This window comes from Hordeum vulgare, chromosome 2H (genome assembly GCF_904849725.1).
Source record: "Hordeum vulgare subsp. vulgare chromosome 2H, MorexV3_pseudomolecules_assembly, whole genome shotgun sequence".
NCBI lineage: Eukaryota > Viridiplantae > Streptophyta > Magnoliopsida > Poales > Poaceae > Hordeum > Hordeum vulgare.
The window spans coordinates 2,680,661-2,696,984 of NC_058519.1; the positions used below are offsets into that span (position 1 = coordinate 2,680,661).

The 16,324-nt window shown below is 41.6% G+C and overlaps 2 protein-coding genes, 1 non-coding gene and 1 pseudogene across 3 annotated transcripts; 1 reads left to right on the top strand and 3 right to left on the bottom strand.

The window, feature by feature from the left end:
• Window positions 1-2,315: 2,315 nt before the first annotated feature.
• LOC123431395 lies at window positions 2,316-3,014 on the bottom strand (annotated as a pseudogene).
• A 149-nt stretch (window positions 3,015-3,163) lies between these two features.
• LOC123431397 (MDIS1-interacting receptor like kinase 2-like) lies at window positions 3,164-6,372 on the top strand. Its single transcript, XM_045115192.1, has 3 exons — window positions 3,164-3,181; window positions 3,313-5,764; window positions 5,910-6,372. Exons 1-3 carry the CDS (start codon window positions 3,164-3,166, stop codon window positions 6,260-6,262), a joined length of 2,823 nt encoding a protein of 940 aa, XP_044971127.1. The 3' UTR covers window positions 6,263-6,372.
• Window positions 6,373-8,970: 2,598 nt separating this feature from the next.
• On the bottom strand, window positions 8,971-9,488 carry LOC123429025 (cypmaclein-like). The gene is made up of 2 exons (XM_045113094.1): window positions 9,344-9,488; window positions 8,971-9,229 (listed from the first exon to the last, which is right to left on the bottom strand). The coding sequence occupies exons 1-2, from the start codon at window positions 9,432-9,434 to the stop codon at window positions 9,042-9,044; spliced, it is 279 nt and encodes a 92-aa protein (XP_044969029.1). The 5' UTR covers window positions 9,435-9,488; the 3' UTR covers window positions 8,971-9,041.
• Window positions 9,489-12,525: 3,037 nt separating this feature from the next.
• TRNAD-GUC lies at window positions 12,526-12,597 on the bottom strand. Its single transcript has one exon. It is a non-coding gene; the product is annotated as a tRNA-Asp (tRNA).
• Between the last annotated feature and the right edge of the window lie 3,727 nt (window positions 12,598-16,324).

Here is a 16,324-nt window from a genome sequence, read left to right on the forward strand (position 1 = left end):
TGCCTCTCAGAAACGGGAAAACGTGTTTTTTTCATTCGGTGATGCACGGTTTTTTGCCGAGGTTTTTTGTCCGGTTTTATTCGGGAAAAAATCATCAAAATCTATCAACATGGAGTTCATTTTTGAAGATATCGACGCGAGGAATCCAACATTGAATGGTTCAAGATTTGGACGCATGATTTGAGTGATAAAACGTTTTGAATAAACGAATCTATGAAAAAAGTAAAACTCATAGATTGCAACAAGTGGCGGACACGTGGTGCACCACTTATCGCAACCTGAAAAGGTGTCAATAACCTTTGCAAAAAGTGCTTAATAATTAGTAATTTCGAAAGAAAGAGCAGATAAGGGAACATTACCCTTTTTTAATAGGAGAGTAGAGAAGTACGAGATACTAGACCAGCCAAAAACACACAATCATGTGATGGGCTGAAATATAGTAGCCTATCCCACTAGTGGTCACGCATTGGGGTGCATCTATACAGACCTACTATAGGGCACGTGGGGCGCTGGCCAACATGCACTTTTTAGGAAAATATAATATTGGGAAAAGGTTCCATAAATCATAACATGTTCGGTGGCTGAAAACTGTGTTCAGCATTTTGAAACAAAATGTTTGCGTATTGAAAAAATGTTTGTGAATGAAAACAAGTATACATAAATTTCACAAAAAAGGTGGCTAATTCAAAAATCCGATGAACATTTTTTCAACTTGATGAACAAAAAATATATTCAAGAACATTGTCTTTTGTAAAATGTATGAACAAATTTTACATTCAGTGAACATTTTTTTAATATTGAATGAACAAATTCTTAATTAGATGAGAAGTTTTCCAGAAAAGAGATGAACAAATTTTTTATTTCGATGAAATTTTTTGAGATATTAGAAACAATTGATGACCATTATATAGAAAATTGTATAAAAATTGATGAACATGTTTTGAATTTATAAAAAGAATTGATGAATTTACAGTTCACGCGGATGCATTTTGCTCGAGATTAGATACTCCATGTCCTGTCGAGTTACTTAAGCATGATATCAATTGTTTTTTGAGGCCCGAAGCCTCAGCTGAAATTCAGTTGCCATTCCTGACCGAAATCCTAAACAGGGACGGAAATCTATCTTTGACCCCACTCGTTTGAAATTCAAGTGCTAGTGCATTGACCGGTTACGTCTGGATGCTTCGCACAGCAGTAAATGGATAGAAGTTGTGGGTCTGAAGGTATTTAGCCCTAAGTATCAGCACAATCACACACCCACTGCTAGTGACGGAATGTGGAACCATGCGCAGTGGCGGATTTTGAACCATGTGCGATGACCCAATCAACACAATTGCATGTGAGAAGGGAAGGACACAAAACATTTTTATTAGTTGCGGTTGCTACTCTGATATTGTTGGTGTTATTGCGGTGATATTGATGTTCCAACATGAAAGAAACAAACCCAAGAAAATTAACACCTTTAATGTAACTGAAGAAAAGGCTTTCTCTATTCGATGTTTTGATGCAGAAAACTTATACAAGCAAATTGTTGGAGCTACCAACATTTCAACGACCGACATTGCATAGGAATGGGGGATATGGATCTGTCTACAAAGCTACACTTGCAACATCTGAAGTATTTGCAGCAAAGAAGATCCAAATTATTGCAGATTATTGTTGCATGAATGCGTCATTGTTCAATCATCAAATCGAAGCATTGGTGCAGATTCGGTATCGGAACATTGTAAAACTATTTGGATATTGTTGCTCTAGTCGAGGAAGGTTTCTTATCTATGAATACATGGATAGGGGAAACTTGGCAGAAACACTAAGGGCCAATGAAAAGGCAGTTGGACTGAGCTGGAGTAAGAGGGTACATATTGTGGTGGATGTGATTCATGTTTTGGCGTACATGCATCATGGGTGTTGGTCACCAATAGTCCACAGAGATATGACAAGCAACAACATTTTGCTTGATATGGAATTTAGGGCTTGCATCTTTGACTTCGATACGGCTAAAATTCTCAATATTGATGGCCAGAATCTCACAAGGCTTGCTCGAACGAAACGCTATATAGCTCCAAGTAAAGAAAAACAATCAAACGTTATCAAGCACTTTTGCTGTTTCAGTGGTACAAATGTACATACATGTAAATTTGGATGTATTCTCATCATTTTGATAAATAATTACTTTTTTATTTGGATGTAATTTTTAGAGTCATTATACAGTGCATCCGGTCGATATGGACCGTCCGTTGAAGCGAATTCGACGGTCCAGATCCGATGCAATACGTTGATGTCACATGTATTATATTAGAACCCGAGGGGTATTTTCAGAAGAAAAAAAATATTTCAAACTGATCGATGTCACGTGTATTATATGAGACCATATAGGCGGCTCTAACGAGCTGGACGCTCTGCCACCGCTGTATCCCGGCGTACTAGCACAGGCCCCTCTCCGTCTCCTTGTCAGCCTTCCCACCAAGGACCACGTCGGTGAGGCATCTCGCCAGGATGACGCCGTCCTCCAGCGCGGAGCAGCCGCCCTGGCCCAAGTCCGGCGTCATCGGGTGGAGCGCGTCGCCGGGGACGCACACGTACGTTCCTCTTGCTGATGCTCGCGAACAGGAGCGACAGCGGGGAGCGGTAGCACAGGGATGCGGCGGACGGGTCGCTCATGTCGCTCCGCTCCACGACCTCCAGCGCCTCCGCGGGCACCTTGGAGCTCCTCAGCCTGGCCAGCACGTGCTGCTTCATCTTGGCAGCGCTCTTGACGTCGACGCCCTTGTCCGATCTCGCGATTTGGGAGAGAGACCACGTGTAGAACCAGTATATTTTACATTGTATAATTTTTTCTGAAAATGGCTGAAAAACGCTTTCAAAACTCGTATACTTTTTTTAAATTATATAATTGACACGTCTAAAATATCTAAGAAACACCAGCTGAGATCTAGTTATGGACAATATTACTCGAGCTTTGCTAACTTTATAGTTGTCACTCCTCCAGGGAAAGCTGAATGTGTGGTGTGCATGTCGCTTTAGCATCAACTATAAGCTGGGTCACAATTTGGGACGACCGCACTGATGTTTTTTAAAGATGGTACAAGCTCAGTGCACTTGCAGCTTGTAGCTCAAGTTTTCTAGAAATGAGCAGCACTGAGAAATAGTTTCCTCGAATCCAATGCTCAGCTTTTCTATGGTGATTTCCCTCTCATGTAAGAGGAACAAAGCAAAAGGTATATATACGAGAAACACTATGTGGCATTTTTGTTTTTAAAGTCCCAAAAGCTGGGTACCTGCTATCCAAAATTGTACTGTTATATTGCAAAGAATGCCACAAAACTCACAGGCCCCATTCCAAGAAATGTAGGGAATCTCACAAAACTCACTGTCTTGTACCTGTATGGTAATCAGTTATCCGGGTATCTTCCTCGAGAACTAGGTTACCTTGTAAATTTAAAAGAGTTGGATCTAGGCAAAAATAAACTGATGGGTTCCATCCCCAGTTCTTTTGGGTGTTTGCTTAACCTCAATATCTTGGCCCTATGGGATAACCAACTTTCAAACCATATTCCTCAAGAACTAGGTTACCTAGTGAATCTAAAAGAGTTGTATCTTAACATGAACAATCTCAATGGTTCAATTCCCAGTACCTTTGGAAATTTGACAAAGCTCACTATCTGCTACCTTTATGATAATCAGTTCTCTCGATATCTTCCTCGAGAACTAGGTCACCTAGTGAATCTACATAAGTTGGATCTTAGCTCCAACAATTTCATAGGCTCTATCCCTAGCACTTTGGGAAGTTTGATTAACCTCACTGGCTTATATCTATGGAGTAATATATTGTCCGGGTGTATTCCCCCCGAACTAGGTTACTTAGTGCATCTAGAAGAGTTGGATCTTAGTTATAACAAACTAAAGTGTACAATTCCCTATACCTTTGGGGGTTTGATTAACCTCACTGGCTTTTACCTCAGTGATAACCAACTCATGGGCCATATACCCAATATCTTTGGAAAATTGACTAAGCTCACTATCTTACACCTCGATGACAATCAATTCTCTGGACATGTTCCTCAAGAAATTGGCACCTTAAAGGATCTCAAACATCTGCAATTCGACGGTAACAATCTCTCTGGTCCTATTCCACCTGGGTTGTGTTATGGAGGCCGGCTCAAGAATTTAACCGCATATGACAACAATCTGAATGGACCTCTACCATCCAGTTTGATACACTGCAAAAGCCTAATTAGAGTTCGTCTGCAAAGGAATCAAATAAAAGGAGATATCTCTGAGTTGGGAGTTCATCCAAATCTTATTTATATGGATCTAAGCTCCAATAGACTATTTGGAAAATTATCTTCACACTGGAGGGAAAGTGGTAATCTTACCATGCTATGCCTCTTGAACAATAACCTCACTGGTGAAATACCCACAAGTATGGGGCAATTGCCTTGGCTAGGGGTGCTTGATCTTTCATCAAACAAGCTTGAAGGAGATATTCCAAGTGAATTAGGCAATCTAAAAAAATTGTTCCAATTGAGCCTTGCAAACAATTTGCTCCATGGAAGCATACCACAAGAAATTGGAGCATTGTCCAGTTTGGAGTTGTTGGATTTGTCATCAAATAACCTAAGTGGTTTTGTACATGGTTCAATTGTGAATTGTTCAAATCTCCACTCATTGAATTTGAGTAGAAATACATTGAAAGGGAGCATCCCTACCATCCTAGGGCTGCTGCACAACTTACAATACATGTTGGATTTAAGTGATAATTCCTTTACTGGGGTGATACCAAGCCAACTTAGTGGACTGATAATGCTAGATACTTTGAATCTTCCACACAATGAACTTAATGGATCCATCCCTGGATCATTTAAGAGTATGGAAAGTTTGATATCCATTGACGTATCTTACAATGAATTGGAAGGACCAGTCCCAGAGAGTAAGCTCTTCCAAGGTTCTCCAATCCAGTGGTTCGTGCATAATAAGATGCTATGTGGTGTAGTGGAAGGATTGCCCCCATGCAGTAGTGCAACTCAGAGCGTTAGGGAAAGAAAAGGATGTAAAACACTTACACTATCCATGGGTTTTACACTGGCATGTCTTGTTTTTGTTGCAACAATATTGATGTTACGACACAAGACAAAGAAATCAAAGGAAATTAACATTGATAAAGTAACACAAGAAAAAGTCTTTTCAATTTGGAGTTTTGATGGGGCAAACGTGTTCAAGCAAATCATTGGAGCAACCAATAATTTTAGCGAGAGACATTGCATAGGAATAGGGGGGTATGGATCTGTATACAAAGCAAGACTTGAACCATGGGAAATATTTGCAGTGAAGAAGATACACATGATAGAAGACGAGTGTGGTGTGAATGAGACAATGTTCAATCGTGAAATCAAGGCACTCGTGCAAATCCCTCATCGAAATATTGTAAAACTATTTGGTTATTGTTCGTCTAGCCAAGGAAGGTTTCTTATCTATGAATATATGGAGAGGGGAGACTTGTCACAAACACTGAGGGACTATGGAAGGGCGATCGAGTTGGATTGGAGAAGGCGGACACATATTGTCTTGGATGTGGTCCATGCTTTGGCATACATGCATCATGATTGTTCATCACCAATAGTCCATAGAGATATAACAAGCAAAAATATTTTGATTGATCTGGAATTCAGAGCATGCATCTCCGACTTTGGTACAGCTAAAATTCTCAATATTGGAGGTTGCAATCTCACAACACATGCTGGGACAAAAGGCTATCTTGCCCCAGGTAAACAAAAGTGAAACCTTACCACCTACTTTTGTAGTTTTTGCACTACATATATATATGTTCATGTAAGTTGTGATGTATTTGAATATTACAAGAAACTTTGAACTATTCAAGAGAGATACTAAGTAAATGTTATTCCTTGCAGAGCTTGCATATACAGAGAATGTGACAGAGAAATGTGATATATACAGCTTCGGAGTGCTTGTTCTGGAGATATTTATGGGCTCTCATCCTGGCGATTTTCTCTCATCCTTCTCGTTGAGCAGCAGGAATAATGATGTTTGCCTGCAAGATCTCCTAGACTCGAGGCTTGTGCTCCCGGATGCTGAAACCACTAAAGAGATATATTGCATGCTCATTGTTGCAGTACAGTGCCTAGAGCCAAGTCCATCACGCAGACCAACAGCACGACAAGCCAGTGATGTGTTGTCTACCCTTACAGCATGTGAAGGCCATGTTGATTATCTGCACACTAGCGTCACCATTCCTAAACAGTAGTGCCTATGGCCATGGATGTTGAATTCGTGTCCTATAGTTTCCTCTTTGGAACCTACGTACATGCTTGCTTAATAAGTGTAGTTATGACCGCATGCATCCCTCGATGCAGAGGCCGGGGCTACGCGTCCTTTTCTAAAAATAAATAAGTGTAGTTGCCTCTGTATCTAACGAATACAATTGGTTCATATTGTATCTAACAAGTTTGATTTTCTTTTAAGATTGTATGATGTGACAATCACATTTAAATTGACCACATTATTTGTGTGTCGACGCATTGAAGACTACCTATGAGGTTATGTTACAATGATGAGACAATCAAACATTTGCTTTTCCATTGCAACTGTGCAATCATGCAGATGGTTTTTGAACTGTATCCGTCATGTAGAGTTGCCAATATGTCTGGTAAGTGTTAAGTGACAGCAATCACAAGCTTACACTCAACTTGGTGGGAACCAAAACTTCAGTTTTTATGGTTGCGTATAAGCGACATAGTTACTCCTATAAAAGATGCTGCAGTACCTGCCATCCTGGGCTCGTCGAGGGCCAAGAGAGGCTCTTGGCAGACTAACCGGTTGGCTTGCGGCGAGAGCCTCTCGGGACGGCTCCGAGCCGTCTGAGCTATCCACACAGCTCGGATCCGAACGACCTGGCTGCAGGGTCGATGAAGGATGGACCACAAGGCACTCCCGGGGCCACCGTCATTGGGTTGTGTTCATCATGCCCCTTCGTGTGCGTGACCGCTTGGTCTCACCCACTTGCCTGGACGATGACTAGTGGATCTACGGCGGCTTGCCACACGAGCCTCTCAGGGGCGATTTGAGTCGTCTGATCTGCCTGGACGGCTCGCACTAGGGTGAGACGGCTGGTAGGTCCGTGACCCGTGGACCGCCCAGTGTACTCAAGGCAACGTCATTGGGTAGCTTAGGGCGCACCCACAAGCGATGTCGCACGCCCGGGTGACCCGCCTCGAGGGTCCATGACGGGTGGAGCGCGAGTGTTGGCCGGGGCCACCACCGTGTGGCTAGTTGAATCATGTCCTCAAGAGCCATAACCTGCACTGTCCCATGCACATCACTCAGTCACGTGGAGATGTATATCCGACATATTTCACATGATTCGATCGATGTTGATTTTTGGTGGACTGCTTTGGATCCAAACTTCATTCGTATTTGTTCATGTGTTTACGAGTTGGATTCTTCTGACTCATGCTTCTCTTTATAGGCGATGGTTGCAGTTCAAGTTTGCTGGTCCCATGAAACCGGAAAAAGCGTAGTGAATTTGCATAGCAAGCGACTAAGAGATACGCGGGTCGGCCCATAAGGTTGACTTCAGGTGCTAAGTAGTGACCCAATGCCCGAATCGTTGAATTTGACATGTGTGGAAGCAAGGGTCACTCTATGGCGCCGGCGTTTCCTTTCCATATTCTTTTTTTTTGTTTTTTAGACTTTTGTTTTTTCATCGATCTTTCTTAACTTTTGGACCAAACAAATTTCAAATATTTTTCATGAAAAAATGAGTTTTTGTTTTGTTCTTCCGTGAGAGGCAAAATATCGCTTCCGCGAGATGCACGTATTTACTTCTGTGTGGGGCACAGCCATGCCTCCTGAAACGGAAAAAATGTGTTTTCTTTGTTATTTCCTTCCTTGAGAGGTATCATTTTTCTTCTACGAGAGGTACGGATTTGCTACCGTGAGAGGCACGTCCGCCTCTTGAAAATGAAAAAAATGCCATCAGGCTGGACTCGGGCCTAAAATTTGAGACCGGCAGTCGTGCCAGGCTCGGGCCTGGAATTTGAGCCCGGCGGTCGGGCCGGCCTGGGCTTGGGCTTGTGGAAAACAGAATTTCAGCTGCAGTCGGGCCGTGTCGGGCTTTCTCGGGCTCGGGCCGGTACCCAGGCTTGATTATTAGGCCCGACGGTCCGACCGAGCTTGGACCTTGGTTTTTTTAGCATCAGGCTTTTTTTGCCCCGGCCTGATATATGCCCAGGTCGTGGCTAGCTCGCTCAGGCATTCTCGCTTGCTTGCTGGCTTGCTCGCATGTTTTATGCTGCTTCGCTGTCTAAAATAACCAGCCACCGGTTTTGGTTTTTAATTTTTGAAAAGAAATGGTGAAATCATGAATGTTTGTGCATTTAAGAATTGTTCAGAAATTCAAAAATATCTTTAAAAATAAAAAATGTTTCTGAACTTGAAAAATTGTTAATGATGAAAAAAAAGAGTTTGTGATTTTCTAAAATGTTCCATTTCTACTGCATTGGGCTTTTCTCGTGGCGCTCCTTAGTGAATGTTGAAAGAAGATGACATCGGTATTATCCAAGAACCCACATACTATTATTTTCTGTTTCTGTAAGACTGGTCTTGTAAGAGGTGCACAACTTTATATACGACCAAAGCCTTCCCGAAGAAAGAAAGATTCCAGATATATTGTACCTGCTTTGTAGGCAAATGCATAGTTACGAGCCTAGATCGATGGGCCGGTAAGGAAAAAGAGAACCATTTCCTTTTGTAGGGTTTGGTATACTTCAAAGATTGTTTTGTCAAGACAAAAAAAAAAACCTTTTTAACTAGATCCAAAATGAGACCATGGTTGATGGTTGTATTGTATAAGACTTTGATTGAGCATACCAATATATCGATAATATATATGTACGTACTTTTCTTGGTTTACATGGCATGATGGCAAGAGAGATTATTGAACATTGGGACAGGTAAAACAAGAGAGAGCATATTCGATTCAGGTAGCAGTCTGGCACGTAGATGAATGCATTATGATCGATCGATTATGGGCACTTGAGCTTGCCAGTCTTTGAGTCAACCAATTTGGCATAGCAGGGGCATTCGTTACGGGTCTCTTGGCCGGTGCCGGAAGGGACGCAGTTACACTTGTCACAACAGATATTGCAGTCCTTATTACATATCTCGTTCCTCCAGTTCTTCGCACAACGAGCGTTGCACGACGACGGGCAATCTGCAGATCATACATCATCGCAACCATTCATACCATAACAAATTATACGAGACAAATTAGGACTAATTTGTTGATCAAGGCCACATGCATGCATCCATGTACTGATGTGCGTACCTATCTTCGGTGTCGGCTGAGCGTCCGCAGCCATGAGGAGGGCGGTAAGGAGGAGGGTGGCGAGGACGATGACAGGCTTAAAGGACGCCATGGATGCAGCTCAAGAGACCGATTACGTAGTACGACCTATATGACTTCAATTGTTGATCGAGCTACTGATGTGTGACCCTATATATCTACTGATGTATGACCCTATATATCTACTAGCATAAAAAAGACCCCATGAGACTATAGCATGCAACTAATATCATACCAAATATATCGCTAATCATAAAATTAGCATGCAAAAATTAATAATATCTAACCTCATATTCACATGCAACTAATATAGTACTGCATAATGTTAATCTCCATTCCAAGTACACAATTACTAGTACACTTGAAAAGTAGAAACTAATTAAGGGGTAATGAAATTATGCAAATCCTGTAATGTCTGATTTTGACATCTCATTACTACCATTGATTCATATTTTTGGAGCATACTTATGTTGGGCTTTCAAAAATTGGAATGTCTGAAGCTACATAAGCTGGCTGCAAATCCAGCAATAAATTTCATATGCTCATACGACATGTGAGGATAACCACCAGATCCAAAAAAAAATCAATGTTTGGCATGTGAATTATTTAAATAGGGTGGTAAATTAAAAAAATTCTTGTGATGCTTCCATCTAGCTAGATTTGTCTACCATTAAATTGAGTTGGTTGCTTTTCTGCTCAAAGTTAACTTATGAATAATTTAGAACCTTAAAAGAAATCATATTTGGACGATATTTATAATGCCAAAATAGAACTCACACATTTGGTACAGGTCATTCATTTAATTTTTGCGCTAAATATGTTTTCCCCCAAGTCCCAATTATTAATTGAGTATTTTTTTTATCTTATGTAAAATCTTCCTAATTTCAAAGTCAATATTGCATAGATCATTTCAAATTAAGTTTAAAATTTCCAATGCATAATTTTTCCCGTGTATGTAAGCCGAGTGCTGGCCGTATTGCACTTTTTGTAGGTTCCTCTACGTACTTTCGAATTGACTGCTCCAGACTCCAGTGCACTCATCCTAGAAGGAGATGGTGTCCTGTCCGGCGATGCACTGCCGAGGTGTAACCTGAATTTTCCAGCGCAGCCGAGCTGCTGGCCAAACCCAGACCCAACAGAACTCCTCCCGCATTGGGAACCTACAAACTGATGGCATTGGGCGATGGCCAGACCCGGCGTAAGATTTCCTCTCTAGCAACCCCCTAGAACTACAAGGTCTCCAGCCATACAATATGAAGTAACCTGTCGACCGCATCGAGAGGAACTCAATTCCTGCATCTTCCATTCCAAAATCCGCAAGAGCAAATCGAGCGCCGCTGCAGGACCTACCGTATATGAGATTGGGGAAGGATAAGGGAGGTTGTTTGGGGGGAGGGGTCTGTGAACTGCAAACTGTGGAAGAAGAAGAAGAAGAAGAAGAAGCACAACAGCAGCAACAGAAGAAGAAGATGGACTTCCACCTAGTTAACAGAGATGAACTTTTCCATTTTCAGTCATATGTCTCTTAATAATTTGTACTGCCATTTGTTAGTAGTTAGGGTAAACTGTCATTTGTTTCTTAGTTAGGACAAGACAATGTTCAGTTTGTGTGGTAAGGTCATCACTAGTGAAAAGTAGTGATCATACCTTCCCGTTTGCAACCAACAACGACGCAGACAACCAAACAACATGGTAGAAATTGCTTTCCTCATGCAGGGAGCCTAATCCAGGCAATAAAACTACATGCAGATATTTGTTTTTAGACTGCATTATCTTGGACATGCCTAACTGGAACAAATATGTGAATTGGCCTAAGACAGAGATATGTACCAAATGGGTCCCAACATGATAAAGAGTAGCCTGGCAGAGAAGAAAAATGGAAAAGAAGAGACTGGAATACAAGCCTATATAAACTCCTGCCGATCCAACATTTTTTTTTTTTGCGAGATGATCCAACTTATTTCAGACAAGGAACTTGAGTAGTTTCACATTTTACAAATAGAAGTAACTTGGTATCGTGGGCCTCGATCGGAGTTGGTTTCAAAGCCTACGGTTTGGTCGCGTCTGCGTACGCCATGCTTCTCATATGATGGTGATCATGAGCAGCAGCTACACCATCAATGGCGTTGGCCGAGGTACGAGTTCCAATTTGTTTTCCCGTTTGTTTAATCATTTCCTGGAATACAATACATGTGTTTATTTTGAATGTTTTCTTGTTGTAATTTGTTTCCATCTATGTTTAATTGTTTTGCACATGCAGTTCCGCAGCCGTTCTTCCACGAGGCAAAATGTCTTGTCCCGCCATGCCACTAGCGGGTGAATAAGCTTACTCTAGAAAAAAGAAATCAATAAATGAATAGTTGAATAAGCAATAGAGAAGCATCCTCTATGGGCGCATGCATGTATGTCTCAAAAATACATTTACGTAGTCAGCAAATATATGTAACCAGCATGTGTTTTGTCCACAGAATAAAAGCAATTCATGTGAAATCTATTTGTTTCCACATCGTTCTCCACCGACATTAACTGCTTTATATGAAGCACCTACAATTTTCTCTCAACAACGAGGCGGCCCGAGAACATCAAGAGCTACCCAAACATAGTTCGGGCTACTAACCGTCATGGATCCCAGATTACTCAAAACAAACTATTCTTGAAGTTGATTTTAATGTCCTACCCATGCATTGAAAGTGTGTTACTCTTTTCCTTCACTCAGCGGCGGCTAAGGCAAAGTCCTCATCCCCTCTAGGCTCAAAACCGAAGGCCTAATTTGACGGTAGAGGACGAATAGCATGATGATCACAGGCTCGAAGGGAAGGCGAGGAGCGTTTTCCATCGAGTTCAGAGGGCTGTCCAGAAAATTGTGTTTATTTTTGCATGCATTACGTGTAATCTTCTGCAACTATCCTCCGTGTGCTTGCTTTTATATACTAGTTCTACCATATACCAAGTCACATGTTTATAAAAAAAAAGTCACATCTTTAAAGTTAAGACAAAAAATGGACCCATGAGATTCTCTTTCTTTTTATAGGAGTGGCCCATTAAAGTGAAAACAGGCACATCAGGCCCCAATTTTCGGTATTTCGGCCCAGGATAACCGTACCATCGCATGCAAATGGGCCCGATCGACCTAACGTGGGCCCAAAAGGGTAAAAAAAAGGTTACGCCGTTGCCGGGGATCGAACCCGGGTCACCCGCGTGACAGGCGGGAATACTTACCACTATACTACAACGACTTGCTTGCTTCTGATTTAAACAAAACGACTTACAAGATGGCTACGTACTGTAGAAGAGAAATGGCATTTCCGGGCCATGTCATATTTCTTCGGTCCAGGCTACGGGGGAAATCAGCCTACACATGCATGAGCGATGGTACTCCGTCTGATCTGAATTAATTGATGCATCATCTATACAATGGAAGTAACACATTGTGCGTCAATTAATTTGAACAGAGAAAGTATTTCCCTTCTAGTGATCTGTCGAAACCCGGATCATCCGCGTGGCAGACGGGAATACTTACCATTATACTGCAACGACTTGCTTCCTACTATAACTGGAGACAACCTTTGACAAGACGCGAAACAAGTCTGTCTACAGGCCGGTTCCTACAAGGTTCATATTGGGCAACTACAGAGAAATCACCAGCTCCTCGCGCAAAAGAAAAAGTCACCTCCTCACCAGCTCCTCCCCGCAACATTTTTGGAAGAAAAAAAATGAGTCCTCATCACCTTGAGCTGGAGATCAAACATGCACTGAAGCTCTCCATGTGCATCAAGCTTGGCGGAAACACCTGCACTATGGGGAATGAGTCCAGGCAACTAAGGCACGTGGATTCAACAAATGGTGGTCTTCATAATTCCTTCAAATGGTATTGATAGTGGCAGAGCCACTCACAAATTACAGGGGTATGCCACCTGAAAAAAAAAACCAACATAACGCACAAAGCTTAAAGTTGACCAGAAACGAAATATGAAAAACCCTATTAAAAGAATCAGAAAGTTTATCGTGGATTACCCCGAACTTGCTTTCCCCATGATATAAGGGTCTTACTCGTAACTTTAACATCACATATATACGTCACACGAAGAGATGTGTGGTGGTCATTTGAGATGACCACACGCAACTTGCATGCATCGAGCAGGCGCAAAAGAAAAAGAGCCCCGCCTGCTGCATACCACTGCCCAATTTCAAAACTCATTTTTCTTGTGTTGTGAATTTACGGCAAATTCACGAAAGAGAAAAAGTACCCTAAAAAACTGGCCCCGATTCAGATTTCGAATCTGGAATTAAAATGTTTCAACAATTGAATCACACAGAAAATATATATATTATGTGAGTTGTTTGAACTCCAAACTATGAAACTCGTTATTAACTGCTCAAGTATATCGTGTTGGATGCTACAAGAAAGCTATGTGTATGATTAGCCCTATTAAAATAATTCTAATGCTTTTTGTGTGGGTATAGGGTTTCTCGAAATTGTAACATCACATATGCCGCACCTGAGAGATGAAGTAGTCATATGCACCGGCGAAACTATGTGTATTGCTGGGGATACCCCCCGGGAGAATATCATATGAAAACCAGCATTCAATGAAAACTTCGTGAGAACAATGAAAACTGATTTTGTCTTTTTCGTAGCTCACGTCTCGTAATGTGTTTCAATTTGAAATTTTGTGTGGCAATAAAACATCATCCTCTTAACATCCACTTTTTTTTCAGTTTTTTCTTAAACTTCAAAACATATTTTTCTTGTGGTTTTCACCGATTTCTACCGAATGTTGGTTTTCGTATGATATTCTCCCCCCGCCCCCCAAGCCTAGGATTTTTTGTGAAGTTTTTTTTTGCATGTTGTCATAGATTGAGAAAATAGTTACTTTTGTTCCTTCATGAATCCGTAATTTTCCGTTGCCCCCCTAATGATCTTGGGGTAGCTCCACCACTTGTCGTGTGAGGCAAGAGGGTCGACCCCACCCCATGCAACTTCCATCTTGTGGACGCAAAAGAGGTCAATAGTTGATCCATTGCGTTACCCAACGCATAGCACCACCCAATTTTAAAACTCGGTTTTCCCGCTTTGTGAATTTTACGACGGATTCACTGAAGAAACAAAAGCCTAAAAATATGCCCGTTTCAGATTTTGAGTCAAGTAATTGCATTGTCAAAGTAAAAAAATCAAGACTTGAATGACACAAAAAAATAAAAATAAAATACGTGAGTGATTTGAAGTCCAAACTATGAAGCACATAATGTCAAGTTGACCACAAAAATGGATACGATTAACCCTATTAAAGCATGAACAAGTTTTTCATGGGTTAACCCAAACTCCTTTTCCCCCATGATATGGTTTTTATTTTCAAATTGTAACATCACACACGTCGTGCGGGAGAGATGCAGTGGTCATACGAGGCAAGAGGGCTGCCCCGCGTGGCTCGCATAAAACGGAGTGCAAAGAGGCCCATATATGTGATCCATCGCCCCGCTGGAGGCATAGCACCACCCAATTTCAAAACCCTGCCGGTTTTCCCGCGCCGCAGATTTACATCGTATTCTCAGAAGAGAACAAAAGCCTAAAAACTCACGTCGATTCCGAATTTGAATCGGTTAATTGCATCTTCGAATTCATGAAAGGTTTCAAGAACTGAATGACCAACAAAAGTTACCATAATCAAATAAGGTGGTTGAATTTTTGAGTTCACAAAAATAACCTTATTAGAAGTATTCTAATCTGTTTTATGGGTATATGGTGTGCCAAATCGCTTTCCCCATGATATCAGGGTTTTCTCCAAATTGTCACATCACATACTCCGTATTTGAGAGATGACGTAGTCCTATAAGGCAAGAGGGTTGACCCCATGACACTCGCATCGAATGGGCGAAAGGAGACCAACAGGTGGTCCATCAATCATGCCACCTGACGCATAGCACTGTCCAATTTCAAAACTCGATTTACCCGCGTTATGGATTTACAACGGATTCATGAAGAAAAAACAAAGCCTAAAAACTCGCCCTGATTCATATTTCGAATCAGGTAACTGCATTTTCAAACTCCAAAAACTTTACAGAATTGAATGACACACAGAAATAGAAATAAGAAAATGTGAGTGATTCGAAGTCTAAATTATGGAACACATAATGCCAAGTGTGACCAGAAAATAAATACGAATAACCCTATTAAAGAATCCAAAAAAAAAATCATGCATTATCCTGACTCGTTTTCCCCATCATATCAGGGTTTTCTCTAACATCACATACGTGGTCACACGTTAGAGATGAAGTTTTCATACGAGCAAGAGGGGCAACCGTGCATCGAACGGGTGCAAAAGAGGCCGATAGATGCAATCAGTCGCCCCACTTGACGCATAGCACCGTCCGATCTCAAAACTCGGTTTTCCCGCGTCGCGGATTGACATAAGAGAAACCCATGCCCGTTTCCAGTTCCGATTCCGATTCCGAATCCGTATCAGGTATAGAGCGTGCGAAATTCGTTTTCCTCATCATATCTGTGTTTTTCTCCAATTTTAACATCATAAACATCGCGTGAGAGAGATGCAGTCGTCATAAGAGGAAAGAGGGCTGCCCCCGCGTGGCTCGCATCAAACTGGCACAAGAGGCCGATAGATGTGATCCATCGCCCCGCCCGACACATAGGACCGCCCAATTTCAAAACCCGGTTTTCCCGCATCGCAGATTTACGGCGGATTCATGTAAGAGAGAAAGAAAAAAAAGCCTCAAAAACTCACGCCAATTCCGTATTCGAATTGGATAATTGCATCTTCAAATTCAGAAACATACATTTGAGTGACTGAAAATCCAAACTATGGAATTCGTTAAAAACCGCTTGAGTATAAATCCTTGGTTGCGTTGGATGTGGCAAGAAAGCGACCGCGTCCAGAGAAGGAATACCGTTAACCCTATTAAAAAATCCCATTTTTTGTGAGCATAGGTTAAACCAAACTCATTTCC